Raw genomic sequence first — 16,657 nt, 5'->3', positions numbered from 1 at the left:
AAAATGCAGGCCTTCAAACCCTCACAGGACCTTCTGCTACACTGAGGTCACAGGACACAACAGGATGCAAAGCTCCAATTCCAGCATTAACAATGACAAAACAAAGTTAACAAGGTCCTCTTTGACTTCTTGCAATCCTGACCCTATTTCCAGTCACAGATCATAAAAAAACTAAACTGTTCTGCTGAATGGCAACTCCTTTGTACAAGTACTTGAAATCAAAATATTCAAACAAAGCACATAGAAACAAACTATAGGAGGAAAAAAACGTATTCCTTTCAACCCCCACAAAAACCATATCCTTGTTATTTTCATTTAAACAGATATTTACCATGAAGCATTCACTAAGACCACATCTTACTGAGGATCATAAGTAAGCATTCACATATTTGGAATACAGTGTGTGTGTACTTTGTTTTTCTCTCTGTATGTATACCTGTTTTCCCTGTTGCTTGCACCCACAAAAAAAACCCCAAATAATTACTTGGGAGAGCTATACAATGCTCCTTCACCTTCCTACTCTATAGGGAAGTCAATTTCCTTACTATGGGGCAAGTGAGCTGCCTCTAGGTTTTCATTACTTTAAGTGGCAGTCTTAAAATAAAAATTATACATGTCTTTGATTCAACTACTAAAAATAATAACTCATGAAGAAATAGCCAGAATATATAATGATACATTTGTATTTTTTTCATTTTTTAATTGTCCAGAAGTTTTGTTAGTATTTTCATCATTTTTTTTCTATTTTTTAATGTTATATAAAACAGTGCTATAAACATGATCATCTACACTTTTTTCTTCTTTTGAATTATTTCTTCGGGAGAAAGTTCCAATGGTTAAAAAAAAAGAACACCATCATGAGGACACCCTTCATGAGGATGGCCAGCAGCAAAGGGGCACTGGGCAGGGGGGAAGGGCTTCCCACTGCACCTACTTCAGGTTTTGCCACTCTTCCTCATGCTTTGTTTTCTTCCAGTGCTGGGAATGAAACCCAGGGCCTTGCACACATTAGGTAGTAGTGCTCTTCCACCGAGCAACATCCCAGCCCACTCCTTAGTATTTGATCACTGAGTTAGAGTGACATCAGATCTTATGGCTAGGCTAGTTTGCTCCTCTCTGTAACCTGGAGAAGGAATATACCCTAATGCCAGTCTATAGCTTGTGCTGCTTCTCCCCTTATGGCCTTTCTGGGCTACTCGAGATGATATATGATGAAAGTTCTTTGTATTCTTTAAGATACTGACAGGTCATTTCTGCCAAGTCTTCCTTTACTCTTAGATGTGGGACTTCTCATTAAATTTGCCTATGTTATGTCTGTTTTCTTTTTTCTAGTATCATCTCCTATGAAGCAATAGTCAAAGGGGACACTTTCTCTATGCTTACAGCAAGCACACAATTACTTTATTTGAGGGGCTGGCATTTGTGCATTGTATTATTCACCTAGTTAACCATGATATAACAGCAGGGAGTTTCTTACCCCAAAACCCAAACACATCACACCATATACCAACACAACCAGGCTAAAACAGCCAGCAAGCACACTTATACTCTAGAAAGTGTGAGTGAAAACATGGTAACTAAACTAGTGCTTCATTATGTATAAGAGAACTATAAAAATCATAAAGACAAAGGCAGAAAGGTCTCATATGTTTAAGACATCTGTACCTCAAAAAAGCAGTAAAATAACAGGAAAAACATTTATATGAAATATTAAAAAGTAATGTCTATAATAGTTAAAGACTCTAAAAATCACTAATAGCTGGGTGCTGGTGGCTGATGCCTGTAATCCTAGCTACTGAGAAGGCTGAGATCTAAGGATCACAGTTCAAAGCCAGCCAGGGAAGAAGGAAAGTCCATGAGACTCTTATCTCCAATTAATCACAGAAAAAGCCAGAAGTGGTGCTGTGGCTCAAGAGGTACAACACTAGCCTTGAGTGAAAGTAGCTCAGGGACAGCATCCGGGCCCAGAGTTCAAGCCCCAGGACTGGCAAAAAAAGAAAAAAAAAGTCACTAATAAACCCAAATTCTAACAGGTAAATAGCTCAAAACTTCAAATGAAATAACAAGTGTCCAATAAATTTTTTTTAATTTACTTTATGAGGAACAAACAGAAAGTAGGTAAAGATAATACCTCCATCTCTGTTCTCACCAATCACACAGTGAAAGTCTAAAAGATAATATACAGCAGGATGGAAATGCCAGCACCAGGCCAGCATGCACTACTGAAGACATGGTACAGCGATCAGACCACATATCAAGAGCCCACAAAAGGACTCTGGTCCTTAGGCCCAGTAATTCCACTTCAACCTGCCTTAGGAAATCAACAGAAATAAAACTGGTCATACCGAGTTGTATTCCCAAGCTGGTAAAATCCCACTTGGATTCCAGATTTTGCCTCAGATATGATTAATAGGGTTGGAGTCTCCTCCTTTGTCTCTCAGAATACAGAGCACACTGCTCTGTAATCACCCACTCTCTTGTCTCTGTCCCCCAACAGGACAGAACAGGGCAGAACAGGAACTACCTAAAAAAGGAACTGTAGCCACGGTTGTATCTTGTCTGAGTGTTAGGTAAACAACACCTGAGCCAAGCAATGGAAGAAGAAAGCTGGTGTGTCCTGCCACAATGTTTTGCTATCACCCTGAAATGTCTCCAGACCAAAGGCTGGACTCACCGACATGAAGTGGAACCTGAGCACGTTGTCAATCCCCAGTGCTTTCAGCTGTAGGATAACAGGAGCCAAGTTGCTGCGCTGCATCTCAGGGACAGTGGACTGAGGCAACTTGTCAAAGGCTTCCTCTGGGGATAGAAAGCAGAACTGTCTGAAATCAAAGTGATAGTCAAATGCAATCACAGCCAGAGAACAGTCCTTCTCTGCCTTCAGCAAGAGGCTCCAGGATTCTAGGCCAGCTGCATACAGTATTGTAATGCAGCGTTCTTTTTATATTTAGGAAGGACCATTATTTTTTAAATATTTTGATAAATACATTGAAACAATGTGCCTTTTAAAAAACTGTCTGAATAAGAAAACAGCACATTACGGGCTGGGAAGGTGGCTCAGCAGTAGAGCGCTTGCCTAGCATGCATGAGGCCCTGGGTTCGACTCCTCAGCACCACATAAGCAAAAAGAAAAAAGCCGGAAGTGGTGCTGTGGCTCAAGTGGTAGAGCGCTAGCCTTGAGCTGAAGAGCTGAAGGACAGCGCCCAGGCCCAGAGTTCAGGCCCCACGACCGGACCCAAAAAAACAAAAAAACAAAAAAAAACAGCACATTAAGCTAAGGGAAAGGTAAATATGCCTATGTATGCTACAAGTTTATAAGACCACAGAAGGACCTAGGCCCCAACACTAAACCAGACCAGAGCTGGCAGGCAGCTGATGACTCAGTGGAACACAGTACTTGCAAAGAAGTCTGTTTTTAGAGTGAGGAAAGTGAAGGCCCAAAGGCACAGGACCCTGAGAGCAAGACCTGAATTTTACATCAACTTTTGCCATTAGGGATGAGTATGTTCAGTATTTCTCAATAACAATGCCCAGGCTAACTACAAGTCACAAGCCCTTTAGGAAAGCCGCACTAACCTGTATAAAGGCGGTAACACTTTCCAGAGCGGCTGCGTCCACCACGTCCTGCCCGCTGGTTGGCTGATGCCTGTGACACTGGCACCACCACCAAGCATTCAATGGCTGTCCGGGGGTTGTAGGCTCTCAGTTTCACAAAGCCACAGTCAATCACATACACAATGCCGCTAATAGTAATGGAGGTTTCTGCCACATTGGTAGCAACAATCACCTACGCTCACCACAAAAAGAAGAGCAGGAAGAAAAGTCACTGGGTTCTTTTCACTTTATATAAATACACTGTTATGCCAGGCACCGGTGGCGCACACCTATAATCCTAGCTACTCAGGAGGCTGAGATCTGAGGATACCTGTTCAAAGCCAGCTCCTTAAACTATGACCCTTTTATGTGACAGTCCTTGAAAACTGGCTCAGCATGCATCTGGATTGGGAAGAATCTTTCCGTTTTGTTTTTCCCCCTCGAAGGAAAATGCTGAAGCTCACATTGAGGGATCTAATTTCTCAAGCCAGGCCAGTGGTGTCTCAGAATAACTGAAGCTGGCAAATGTCTCCCCCTGAGCCAGCTGTCTGCCTCTCCCACTCACAACACACAATGTTACCTAACCATACTATTTCCTTCCCAAAAGATAAAGATAAACATCTAAATGTGTATAGTTCTTGCCCAGATCCCTCCCCAACTCCTGCTGTGGTCAGGAGAAAGGTCCATGGGACACTGGGAGCAGCAAGACAATGGCTGTTAGTTCTAGGCTTGATGGGAATGGCTTCAGTCGCTGATTAGTCCTGTGCCCTCTTGCTCTGAGGATGGGAACAGTATACTCCCTTTTAAATCTGCCATATAATATCCTAACAGAGTTACTCAATCTTTCCTGATTCATTGAAAGTCTTTATTTTCCTCCAATATTTGCAAACTACTACAAATTTCTATAGCCTCAGATCGCTTCTATTTACAGTAATGTCTCCCAGTCCCCTCCCTTTAAAAAAAATCATATTTTACTTAGAACAGAAAAACTTTACAAGTCAGGTGCCAGTTGCTCACACCTGTAATCCTACCTATTCAGGAGGCTGAAGTCTGAGGATCATGGTTCAAAGCCAGCCCAGGCAGAAAAGTCCATGAGACTCTTATATCCAATAAAACACTCAGAAAAAAGCTGTAAGTGGACATTGTGGCTCAAGTGGTAAAGCACTAGTCCTGAGCACAAAGAGGCTCAGGACAGCACACAATCCCTGAGTTCAAACCCCAGGACCAGAAAAAAAAAAAAAAAAACCTCTACAAAGGTGAGTTTTTCTTCACCAAATGGAAGGAAAGAGGGAGGAAGAGAGGGACTACAAATACAATCCAGCAATCTACTATGATGTGGTATATAATACATTCTACATTGTAACAATGGGATGTTAGATCGGCTAGCCACAGAACCTCTCTGAAAAATAAGGCTGAGACCTGTTGCAACCCTCCAGAAATCCAAGCTGAAGCTTTAAAGGCAGGAGAGCCTGAGGACAGAAGCAGGCCCTGCAGTAGTCTCTGGGCTACAGCGAGGTACTGGGAGCTGCCTTGGAAGGAGTAGAGGATGTATATGGAGCTCTCAGGACTTTTTTCAGACACTTTTTATAAATTCGTTTTATAAAAACCTGCTAACATTTTACATAATAGTTATGATTTATACTATAGAATCATCTATCTAAAAGTGTTATTTATGTTTTATAACCATGATAAACTGAGACTTGAGGTTAAGAACTTATTTTGGGGCACACAGCAACTCCAGGGTGAGATCAACACACTGGGTGGTTCGCTGCAGTTCATGTCTGACTGGGCAGATTCAGGTTGCTACAGGGCCAAAATTGAGAGTAGACCCTTGGCCCACCCTCACATACTTTATTCTCTGCCACCTGCTATACACTCATTTACTGAAAGGGAAACAATGAGAGGAGGAACAGGAGGCAGACCAGCTGGCTCCTTTTAATCAACAGATACTTTTTCCCACAGCTGGCTCCTACTGATGCCTTTTCCCATCACATCCCTCCCAACCCAATTTCAAAGCTAAATATTTTGTAGCCACACCTTGAATTAATTGATTTAAACTTGGCTCTATAGGCAAAATGGTACTTAACATAGGTGCTTTAGAAACACTGGTAATAAATATATCTATTATTCCTTACCGATCACAATCCACCATGACCGTCTCTTAGGTCATGAGAAAAATTTGGCAACAGAAGAGAAGTCATCTACTTTGATCATCACTGTCAGAGTGACCTTTCTATGGCCTATGTGCTTTTAGATCTAAGAGGTCTAGAAACATGGGCCTAAAATCTGAACAACACATTTTTTTTTTCCGAGGCAATGACCTGCAGGTCTTTATTCTAGAACATGAAGGGCCATGTTGTATCCACCCTGAACGACACATTCTTGTTTAGCAAGCTTCACTTCAATTTTTAAAAATCAATAATATAGACTTTGTGGTACCGATGGTAAAAGCCTGCCAATATGACTAGAGGTGGCTACAAACACCACTGGTCACCCACCAGGGGAGTCTCACCTTTCTGACGCTTCGTGACACCCTTTCAAACACTTTCATTTGCTCAAAGGAAGGCAGCCCTGCGTACATGGGGAGAACCCGGAGGTGTTTCTTCATCCCAGTGCGAGCCAGGGCTCGGGCCTGCTCAATCAGCATAGACACAACAGCTTCTACTTCTTCCTAAACATTGAACGAAGAACCCCAGGAAGTTGAGACCCATCATTTTATCAAATAAAAACACATATCATTGAGAAATCACAGTTTTAATGCTGGTCAGTTCAGGAAATTAACTGCTGCCACCCATCCCTCTTGGCTGATTGTTAAGCAAATAGTATTAAGTATGGTACCAAAGGGGTAAAAGTCTGTAACTGTAATATTAACTAGTGAAACCAAACTGTCTTCAGTTAAGTGAAGAACTCCCAATAAATAAAAAACAATGATAATTTTACTCAGCTTATTTATGTGTGTGGGCAAACAAAGCGTTTCAAGAACAGGAACAAGTCATGGCCTATAAAATCATTATACTGTTTCCGCAGAAAATATTACTAACTGTGGAAAATGTCTCACAGTGGAAAATATTACAGCTGAAGGGGAGTTCTGAAGAGTACTGCAATCCAGAGGGAACACTAGACTTGTTCAGTTGTTTTTACAGTAATATGGCCACTTTCCACCTCCAGGATGAGCCGGGAAGGCCACACCAGCATAGAAGCATGTCGTGGCAATGTGCAGCAATAAAATGTACCAACATTCAGTGTTGGTCCACCCAACAGCCTATTGAGTCAAATATTTCTTCTTAGGATTAGCTAATACACATAGACTATAAGTTAACCCTCTGTAGACAGAACAGGAAGAAAGAAATAATGGTTCCTTGATCTCTAGTTGGTAGGCAACTCAACAATTTTTTATGCAACTTAGTAACTACAAAATCATGAAATAAATGGCTAGCCAGACCCTATATTAATTCTTGCCTTAACAATTTAGTTCATCAGAGAGGCCCAATGGAATTACCTGGCCAGTAAGAAAGGCTAGTATGTCTCCATCTCCCTCTGTCTGGTGAATTTTCACCACAGTTTCCACAGTTGATTTGATATAATCTGGAACAGGACTGAAAAGACATATGTTTAACTAAGTTCATCATTAAAATGATCACTAATAATAGAATAATTACCATACTAATCTGGCAGCAAAACTTCATGAAAGTTAGTTTGAGCCTGCCCAGTAGTAACTAGTACAAAATAAAGTAAATATGAAGTCTTCTTCTTTTTTTTTTTTTTTTATAAAATACAGTAACCCAGGGCAAAGCATGTAACTCAGTGGTAAAATACTTGGTGAAGCTGCAGAAGGCCCTGGGTTTGATCCCTACTACTGCGAGAAAGATATTAAATATATACATACACATATATAGTGTATGTATTAGATGCCGCATTCAAAAACTATAAAAAGGAACTTCGTTTTAGCTGTATTTGTAAAGAAATAAGAAGAATATATCAATGCCTACAGATACTGAGCCAGGAAAAAACAATGACTACAGTGAGTGCTGAGGCCTACCCTATTCCCAGTTCACTTTCCCTCCTGGATTGAGTGGATGGACCTGGTGGGCATCTTTAACTGAGAAGTGAAGTTCACCGCCCCCTAGATTTATCAGCCACTAGACCAGGTTCTGGTCCTAGTTCACCCTGAATAGTACAGGCATTAGGATGTCCCTCCTTATCCACTACCAGTACATCCTTGCTTGGGCATCCTGGAAAACCGCAGTTTACCACTTCCACAACTTTGCTCTCCAGCTGAGCTAAGGACCACAGGTTGAGCAGATCTGCATGTCAGGGTCAAGATTTGACCCAAGTCCAGCAGTGGGACTGAGCAGGGCTCTGGAACACCTGTCAGAGACAGGAGACACACATGCTCCTCTGCATCATCTCAGTGCTACAAGCAGATGCAGTTTCCTGTCATCCCACACTTCAAGCCTTGTTCAAACACCAGCATGGAGAATCAAGCTTTATCAAACCTTTGCAGATAAAAGATATCCACTGGAAACGTTCGACCTTCCACTGTAAGGATCACACAGGTATCCCTGGTTGAGTCACTGGTTTCATTTTGATTAAAGAAATCTCGAAATTTCTATAAGAAAAAAAAAGTGATTTTTTTCTCTCTCTCTCAAAAAATAAAAAAATATTTCTTGGGAAGAAAAATTAATATAAAACTGGGAGGAGAGTTTGACAGCTAAGTATTCATATGTTTAACAGATTATACAGCACTAATTTTTCCATGCACATATTGACACTTTAAGGAATTATATTCAATGACTATAAAGGTTTGATAAATATAATGAAGATTAGAGTCCAAAACTGCATTCAGTAATGCATCTAAGTTTGTCATGTAGTTGTGGAATAATTTTATTCCTAACCTTTTGTATTTTATTTAACTGAAGGTTAGATCATAGTGTGACTCAAGTTGAGTGCATGTTAAGGCAAGGTAACACACGGCTCTAATCATCTGGAAAGCACATCTCTATAAAGGATATGATTGCTTCTGTGAACTGTACGTATGTTGCTGATATACACTGATTGATGGCAATGTACATCAGTGTATATCTTCATCTCTACCTGTCCTACAGGAATTCACATAATGTCTGTATGGGCAGGCCATCAATCACACATTTCCACATTCTTACGGGACCCTGTGGGAAGATGTGGCCCCAGGCACTTTCTTCCATATAGGAGGCACATCCTGCCCCATGGCACTTGACCACCTGATACAAGACCTCAGCCCTGTGTTTGGCAAGAGGAATACATAAAAGTACTTCCTGTCAACAACAGGACTCTGTGCTACAAAGAATTCCACACAGAACACCCCTTTCATAATCCTTCTGGGTTAACTGCTCCAAATCACATCAGCTTTCCTGTATCCAATGGTCATACAAGCATGGGCACACTGGAAATAAGGCACAAGCAAGAAAAAACAGACCCATATGCACTCTCCAAAAGCATAAACAGTCTAGGAAAGACATATTTTGTGCCAAGAACCATTTTTATGATTCAATAAAAGGGGGAAGAATGCCTACCACAAAAGACCTGCAAATCATCACAATCTGAATGAACAAAAGATTAGTAACAACTGCTTTTCAGTCTTCCTGGACACAGCACTACCCCTTGGCTGAGCCACAAAGGATTAAGATGCTCACTACTAAAAGGGAAGAAGAAACAACATCCCTTCTGCATGATACTAAGGGTGGAAAAGACGTAAAGAAGCATCTATTAAAGGAAAAAGATAACCATTTCAGGTATACCTACCTACCTTAACTGAGTTAACTCTCTCATCTACAACATGAACAAACTTCTACCTACTGGCCAGGTTGCTGCAAGGTTTGAAGAGCATGCATGACTGCCTGTGACACTATTCAGTAAGACCAGGGCAGTGAGGATGAATATGATTATCATCAGACCTCTGTTCTGCATCCCCAACTTTTGTGGCATTATGAAGACAAAATAGAGAAGAGATTTCAGGCAAGTGGACTATAAAGGGAATTATTAAAATAGTTCAAGGGAGAGAGAATCAAAGTATGAACTCAGGCAAAGCATTCCAGAGAATGACTGCTAGGATAGCACCTGACAAGCAGTGAGTATTCACACTCACAATCATGATGGGGAGAAGGGTAAAAGCGATTCTTATTCAAGCAGGGACTCGCACTTTCTAAAGCAATCAGTCTTGGACCTAAAGGACTATGATCATGAGAAAAGAGCTAAGACAAAACCCAAGAGAGCAGGCTTCAAAGATTCAGTATTCCCCAACCAGCCAACTGTTGGACAGCTAAGGCTGGCTAACAGGAACAAGATTAAAACCACCTGTAGAGTACAGACTATCAGATGAATGAATCCAGGGACCCCAAGTGGCAGCCTTGAGAAAGAAGAGCAGAAGCCAAAGGTGCCTGGGAGGAAGTTATGGCAGAGGCAAAAAAAAAAAAAAGAACAAAGATGACAGGGTCAGAAGCTGCAGGAAGAGCAGGAAGGTTTTATGAAGGGCTTGGCAGACAGTGGTGAAAGTTACAACAAAGCACGTAGAAGAACAAGAAGGAAGATCGTGCCTTGACAACTTTGTTGGAGTAGATAACTAAACTTTAGCTGCTAAGGAAAATGTGGTACTGAGGAATAAGACAGGCACAACTTCCTGCAAGAAAAACAGCATGTACTGAGAAGGCATAAGATGTTATAAGATCTTGGTCCTTAAGATCCTTATCATTTATAAAAATCATTTGGAAATATATACAAGCAAATAAATATAGTAGGAACAGTATATGAATCCGGAAGTAGAAATCAAGAAGAGGAACAATAAAAGGAGCTCCCCCACACCTGGAAAAGAAGAGTCTGAGCCAGTGTCTAGGAGGAGGGCTCCCAATGGACATGTGGTAAGAAATATAATGAGATTTAGGGGAAGCGAACAGCCCATGACACGAAATGAAAATAATGTAGCTCCATGCTGGGCTGTCTTCCAGCTCTCCATGGATTACTTTGCTGATAGCAGCTCCTATCTGACCAACACTAGTGGGCTCCCTGTGGCCATGCCCTCACCCCCCCCACATGCCTACAAGATACAGATTGGAACACAATGGGATTCCGACCCCAGATGACCCCAGGTTCCTTCTCCAGGAAATTGGAAAGAGGAAAATTAGTCTTTCTAAAATAGTTGGACTTGTGACAAGAAAAAAAAAAAAAAAGCAGAAACTGCCAGCAACTGTAGGTGGATAGATGCAAATGAAAGCAAAACAATACTGAATAACACAAAGGTCAATAAATACATGGCAATTACAGCTGGTCATGTATTAATTGCTTAACTGAGCTTACATTAACAAGGCAACTAAAGCAATCAAAACCCCTATCTTCTCCACTGGTCTCAGCACCTACTGATCACAGATAACTTCACCTTCAAGCTAAGCCACCCTAGTCCCCAAGTAAAACCAGAGCAGGTGGCCCATCAGCAGCCCTATTCCTATCGTATAGACATTTGGAATTAGTCCATCACCCACAGATGCAACAGCTGGGAAGCAGGGATGAGATTTGGGTACCTCTGAGCTACCTAAGGATAGACCTAGAACAAACAGTGCATATGTTCTCTCAAATGTGGAAGGTAGATCTAAAATATACCAGGACATGATAAATTATACAAGACTCTAGGCGTTCACACACAGTGAGACCAAAGGAGAATATCTCAGTGCCTCTGAACATATAAAATAATATTTATCAAAATGGAAACAAGAGTCTTTCATTTTGTCTTGCTTGTTCATTTATCTGTCTTTGGTGGGGGGGTGGTAAGGGAGAGCACAGAAATGGAGGGACAAAAGGTGAACAAATGCAGCAGTGGTACTCACTAGACACTATGTTGAAAATGAACTATACAACTGGTAGACAAGCACAGGAGGGAAAGGGTGACATTGGCCAAAAAGAAATGTACTCATTACCTGACTTATGAAATGGTAACCCCTCTGTAGGTCACCTTTATAATAACAATTTTAAAATGCTACTTAAGCCACACCCTCCTCATCTCCCTCCCTACAATGCTCCTAGCTCTGCCCTCCACAGCCCACTCCTATCCTCTTCTTTGTTCTCTTACTCTCACAAAGGAACTCCTGCCACACCCGCAAGGCCCTGGACCTATCCTATCCAGCCCACGGATCACCCCCACACAGACCTCACACTTCCCTTCACAGAGCAGGCACTGGATACACAGGCAAGGGTGGAAAGAAGAAATCATATCTCAGCTGAGCCCTGCAGGTCCTGTACAGAAAGGTCTGAAGAATTTACTCTGCCTTCCCACTTCAAACAAAAAATTAAGCCCAGGAAGTCTCCTATATCAACTACTACAGGCAAAAATAAAAATAAGAGAATTTTTAAATCCCAATAACCCCCAAAAGACAAAAACTACTGTGCATCGTTCAAACCTTACTGAACTGTCACCTCCTACGTGAGTTTCTAGATACCCCCAAGCTAGCTGAAGTACTACTTCACTGGTTGCCTTGGCACTTTTAATATTGAACAGTAAACATCTAATTTTGTTTCTGCCTCCCCCAAGGTGTGAGAGAGTGTATATGGATCTCTTATAACTAGATTGGTGCTTAGCAGATAATAATAGCAAGTAGCCAAAAACCCTGTAAAGTTGAACAGCTGTTTGAACTAAAATGCGAGTCATCAAGAGAGAAAAACAATGCAAATCTAGCCATAAAAAAAAAAAATTAACAGCCGGAGTCAGTGGCTCATGCCTACAATGCCAGCTACTCAGGAGCCAGTCCACAAGACTCTCATCTCCAATTAACGCCTCCCCACCCGCCAAAAAGCCAGAAGTAGAGCTCTGGTTCTAATGGTAGAGTGCTAGCTTTGAGCAAAAAAAAAAAAAAAAAAAAAACTAGGGACACTTTGGGGAAGTGGAGAGGGAAGGGATGGTGGGGAAAAACAAAGGAAGGGGTAATCATGCTCGATAGGAAATGTACACATTACCTTACTCATTTAACTGTAACCCCTCTGGACAGTATCTTTACAATAAAAAAAATACAATAAAAGAAAGAAAGAAAAAAAAAAAAAAAAACTAGGGACAGTGCCCAGGCCCCAAGCTCAAGCCCTAAGACTGGCACATACACAAAATCAACATGAGGAACTGGAGATGTGGCTCAAGTGGTAGAATGGCAGTCCTTAAGCAAAAAGGCCAAACAAGAACATCCAAGTCCCTGAATGCAAACCCTAGTACCAGCACCCCCCCCCCCACACACACACGGAAATGATTATGTATAGAGAGTAAGCTCCAATTGCACAAGTCTAAACATACATGCTATGGTCATACATAAATTAAGAACCGTAGTTTCACACTGAAAGAAGTTGAAAAGAAAAAAGCTGCCATGTAGAAAGACAGCATGTAGAGAAACAAGTAGGTAATCATAAACTCTCTTGGCTAATTACAGATTAATTTCCACCCACAGTTAAAAAGGAGCATCCTATGATTTGGTGGAATCTAGGACACCAGATGGCCCAGAAGGAAGGAAGGCCATTCTGCCAAAGATGAGAGATTGCTAGAGGTAACTTCCCAAGGCTCTGCCCAAAAATTCCAGTGTTAACAGGGGAGGAAGAAGGAGGGAAAGTCTCTCACCTCTGCATCCAGAGTGGCTGAAGCCACAATCAACCGAAGGTCCCCTCGCTTCTTCTGAATCTAAAAAATAAGATATTAGAAAGCCACAATAACAGTATATGTATAGGTGGAATAATCTGATATCTACTTCAAACAACCCAGTGTGGGAAAAAGATTTTTGGAGGAAAGGGAGTTTATCAACAAAACAACCACAAATTAATAAAGTCGTAAGAAAATGGGGCCATCATACTATTCTTTCTAGTTTTGTAAATGTAGGACTTTTCTAAAATACAAAGCAAAGAATAATTTTATACGAAATATAAAAGAGGGCTGGGAAGGTGGCTCAGTGGTAGAGTGCTTGCCTTGCATGCAAGAGGCCCTGGGTTCAATTCCTCAGCACCACATAAGCAGAAAAGGCTAGAAGTGGCACTGTGGCTCAAGTGGTAGAGTGTTAACCTTGAGCTGAAGAGCTGAGGGACAGCTGCCAGGTCCAGAGTTCAGGCCCCAGGACCAACCAAAAATAAATAAATAAAATTTTATATATATATATATATAAAGCTTTTAAGCCCTGAATGTGACTATTTTTTTCCTGATACGTGGCTGCTGAGACAGCCTGAATCTATACATAGCAGTCAAAAAGCAAAGACATAAGCTGGACACTGATGGTTCAGGCCTATAATCCTAGCTACACAGGAGGCTAAGATGTAAGAATAGCGGTTCAAAGCCAGCCCAGGGAGGAAAGTCCATGAGACTCTTTTTTTGTGTGTCAGTCAAAGGGCTTGAACTCAGGGCTTGGGTACTGTCCCTTAGCCTTATCTTTTGCTCAAGGCTAGTGCTCTACCACTTTGGGACACAGAGTCACTTCTGGCTTTTGAGTGGTTAACTGGAGATAAGAGTCTCATGGGGACTTTCCTTCTGGGGCTGGCTTCCCATAATCCTCAGATCTCAGCCTCCTGAGAAGCTAGGATTACAAGCATGAGTCACCAGTGCGGGCTACATGAGACTCTTATCTCCAATAAACTACCAAAAAAGCAGATGTGGAGAGAGCATGGGAAGGGGTGACATTGTCCAAAAATAAATGTTCCCTTTACCTACTTACATAACTGTAATCTCGCTATATAACACCTTGTATGTATAATTTTTTTTTAATTAAAAAGCCAAGAGTAGAGCTGTGGCTCAAGTAGTAGAACACTAGCCTTGAGCAAAAGAAGCTCAGGTACAGTGCCCAGGCCCATAGTTCAAGCCCCTGGACTGGCACCAAAAACAAAGCTAAGACATAACAATTGATAGCATCAAAACAGAATATAGTTATTCAAAAAGCAGATGGTTAATGGGTAGTAGAAACTAATCAAATAAACCTGAGCAAAATCCCTAACGATAATGAAGAATGATTTCTTTTTCATCTATCCCACCATAAGGATTTATTTTTCTATGGCAAATAGTGTTGTACAAAGATCCAGAGAAATGGACCCTCTTTGTTTTACTATTCCTAACCTGGTAAGAAAATTCCTTCTATCAAAAAGTCTCATTTTGGCCAAGGAATAAAATACTGAGGATACCATCAGCAAAAACAGCTCACAAATTCTAAGTTACATGTTATATACCACAGGACTTGTATACAGCCATACATAAGCCCAACAAAGATGCCTGAGGCCAAACAGATTAAGAGAATCTAAAATCAAGCCCACCTTCCCCTTACCTAGCTCAGATATCCTCCCTGAGAGGGCACGGTTTTCTTACTTAGAGAAGGTCCCACATGGTCTAGTTGTGAAGCTGTCTATTCTGAGTGGTTCATGTTTTCACATTTGAGTCTCATAACAAATGATGCAGAGCTTGCGCTGACCAGTAGACCATTCTTCACTCCAGTGCAGCAGCCACTGGCCATAGGAGGCTATGTAAAGCCCATGGAATAAACAAGGCCAGTGTGGCAGGGAAGCTGACTTTTATTTTATTTCTTCTTACTTAACTTAAATCTAATAGCCCCAGTGACTAGAGGCACAGATATAGACTTTATTATCCCTATTTTAAAGCTAGGTAAGCATGGCAGTCAGAATCTGAACCCAGCATGTCTGTCCCAGCATGTCTCTAAATCACCCTGGTCTACTATTGTTTTCTGGACTCCTGTCACTGAGAATTTGTCCAAAAAAGAAGAAGAAGAAGAAGAAAATGGGAGTAGGGAAGAGAAAGTGGAGGCAAGGCAAACTTGGACATTTATTGTGATTCTTGGAACCAGAGTGTTGGCAGAGGTCATTACAACTGTTTATCTCCTCTGGGGTAGGCTTGAAAACTTTACAATAAATAGTTTAAAAAGCAAAAAGAAACAAAAATGCGACACACTTAAATAAAAGGCGTTTACTGCAACTATACTTGCAATACATAAAATCTGAAAGCCACATAAAATGCCAAACAGTAGGGAAAGAGTTACGTATTTTATGGCAAAGACAGGTGATTATGTAGTTATTCTTCAAAGAATATTTAATGACACAGAAATGATCTTGAAAAGAGGGGAACTTGCAAGATATAAATTAGCACACAAAAACACAAAATCACACTCAGGAAAAAAAAAAGAAGAAGACACATGCTAACATTCCATCAGGGATCTTCTCTGAATAGGTGGAATACTAGATGGGTTTTATTTTTATTTTTTCCTTATCCTTTTTGGATTTTCAGAATTACTGCAGTTACTCTCCTAAGTTGGCAACACAACAAAATACAGAAAGCAGAGGCAAGGAGAGGAGTCATACCTTCTTTAGCAAGCCAATGGCAATGTCAGTATACAGAGTCCTCTCGTGGGCTTCATCTAGCATGATGACACTAGGAATCAGAGAGTGCCTGCAGTGAGCATCGCAACAACCACCCCCAAAATCCCAACCAGTCCAACAAAGGGGTACTCAGCCCTCACTTCCTATCAATAAGCATGGTGACCTCAATATATCTTGGTGAAGAACATGACTAACCACTATCGTTAAAGAGCTCTACCACCCACAATGGATTTCAATGGGATTTAATACCTAATTTTAAATGATAGTTAAAATCTATAACCCTACAGAACATATAAAAATCAGAACAAGGCTCAACCATCTTAAGACCATTAAGCTTAATAACAGCCCAAGAGGGAGGTAACTGTAGCTATAACACACATGTACCAGGCAGTCACATGAGACATCTTCTCCCAGGATACAGAGCCTAGGAGAGAATCTTAACGCTAATATCATAATGGAAGACACAAAAGGAGCAAGAAAGCGATTAAGGAGAAATAAAGAAATTGGTCTCTATCATATTCAACAAAACCCTGAGCAGTGAGTTCTTGGCCATGCCGTGATTGTACTCACCCCCATTCTAAAGTGGCAGAGAGGCAACATTTAAACAAAAAGGGCAAGTCAACAGGTTGTCTAAACAGTAACAGGAATTTCCATGTGCTAGGTTTTTGGCTTTCTGTAAAAAAAAGCAGACTACCTACATTCT

General features: G+C 41.2%; 1 protein-coding gene across 1 annotated transcript in view; it reads right to left on the bottom strand.

The window, feature by feature from the left end:
* Window positions 1–16,657, bottom strand: part of Dhx35 (DEAH (Asp-Glu-Ala-His) box polypeptide 35) — a 54,018-nt gene that overhangs the window by 17,316 nt on the left and 20,045 nt on the right. The window contains exons 7-13 of the mRNA XM_013011104.1: window positions 15,937–16,006; window positions 13,214–13,273; window positions 8,091–8,203; window positions 7,094–7,190; window positions 6,107–6,265; window positions 3,577–3,787; window positions 2,675–2,799 (exon numbers count right to left, since the gene is read on the bottom strand). Coding sequence (XP_012866558.1) covers window positions 2,675–2,799; window positions 3,577–3,787; window positions 6,107–6,265; window positions 7,094–7,190; window positions 8,091–8,203; window positions 13,214–13,273; window positions 15,937–16,006 — 835 coding nt within the window. The remainder of the gene's footprint in view (window positions 1–2,674; window positions 2,800–3,576; window positions 3,788–6,106; window positions 6,266–7,093; window positions 7,191–8,090; window positions 8,204–13,213; window positions 13,274–15,936; window positions 16,007–16,657) is intronic.

The sequence above is a fragment of the Dipodomys ordii genome, unplaced genomic scaffold (assembly GCF_000151885.1).
Source record: "Dipodomys ordii isolate 6190 unplaced genomic scaffold, Dord_2.0 Scaffold13, whole genome shotgun sequence".
Taxonomy (NCBI): domain Eukaryota; kingdom Metazoa; phylum Chordata; class Mammalia; order Rodentia; family Heteromyidae; genus Dipodomys; species Dipodomys ordii.
The sequence above is the reverse complement of the archived record's forward strand: the minus strand, read 5'-3'. Positions and strand labels throughout refer to the sequence as shown.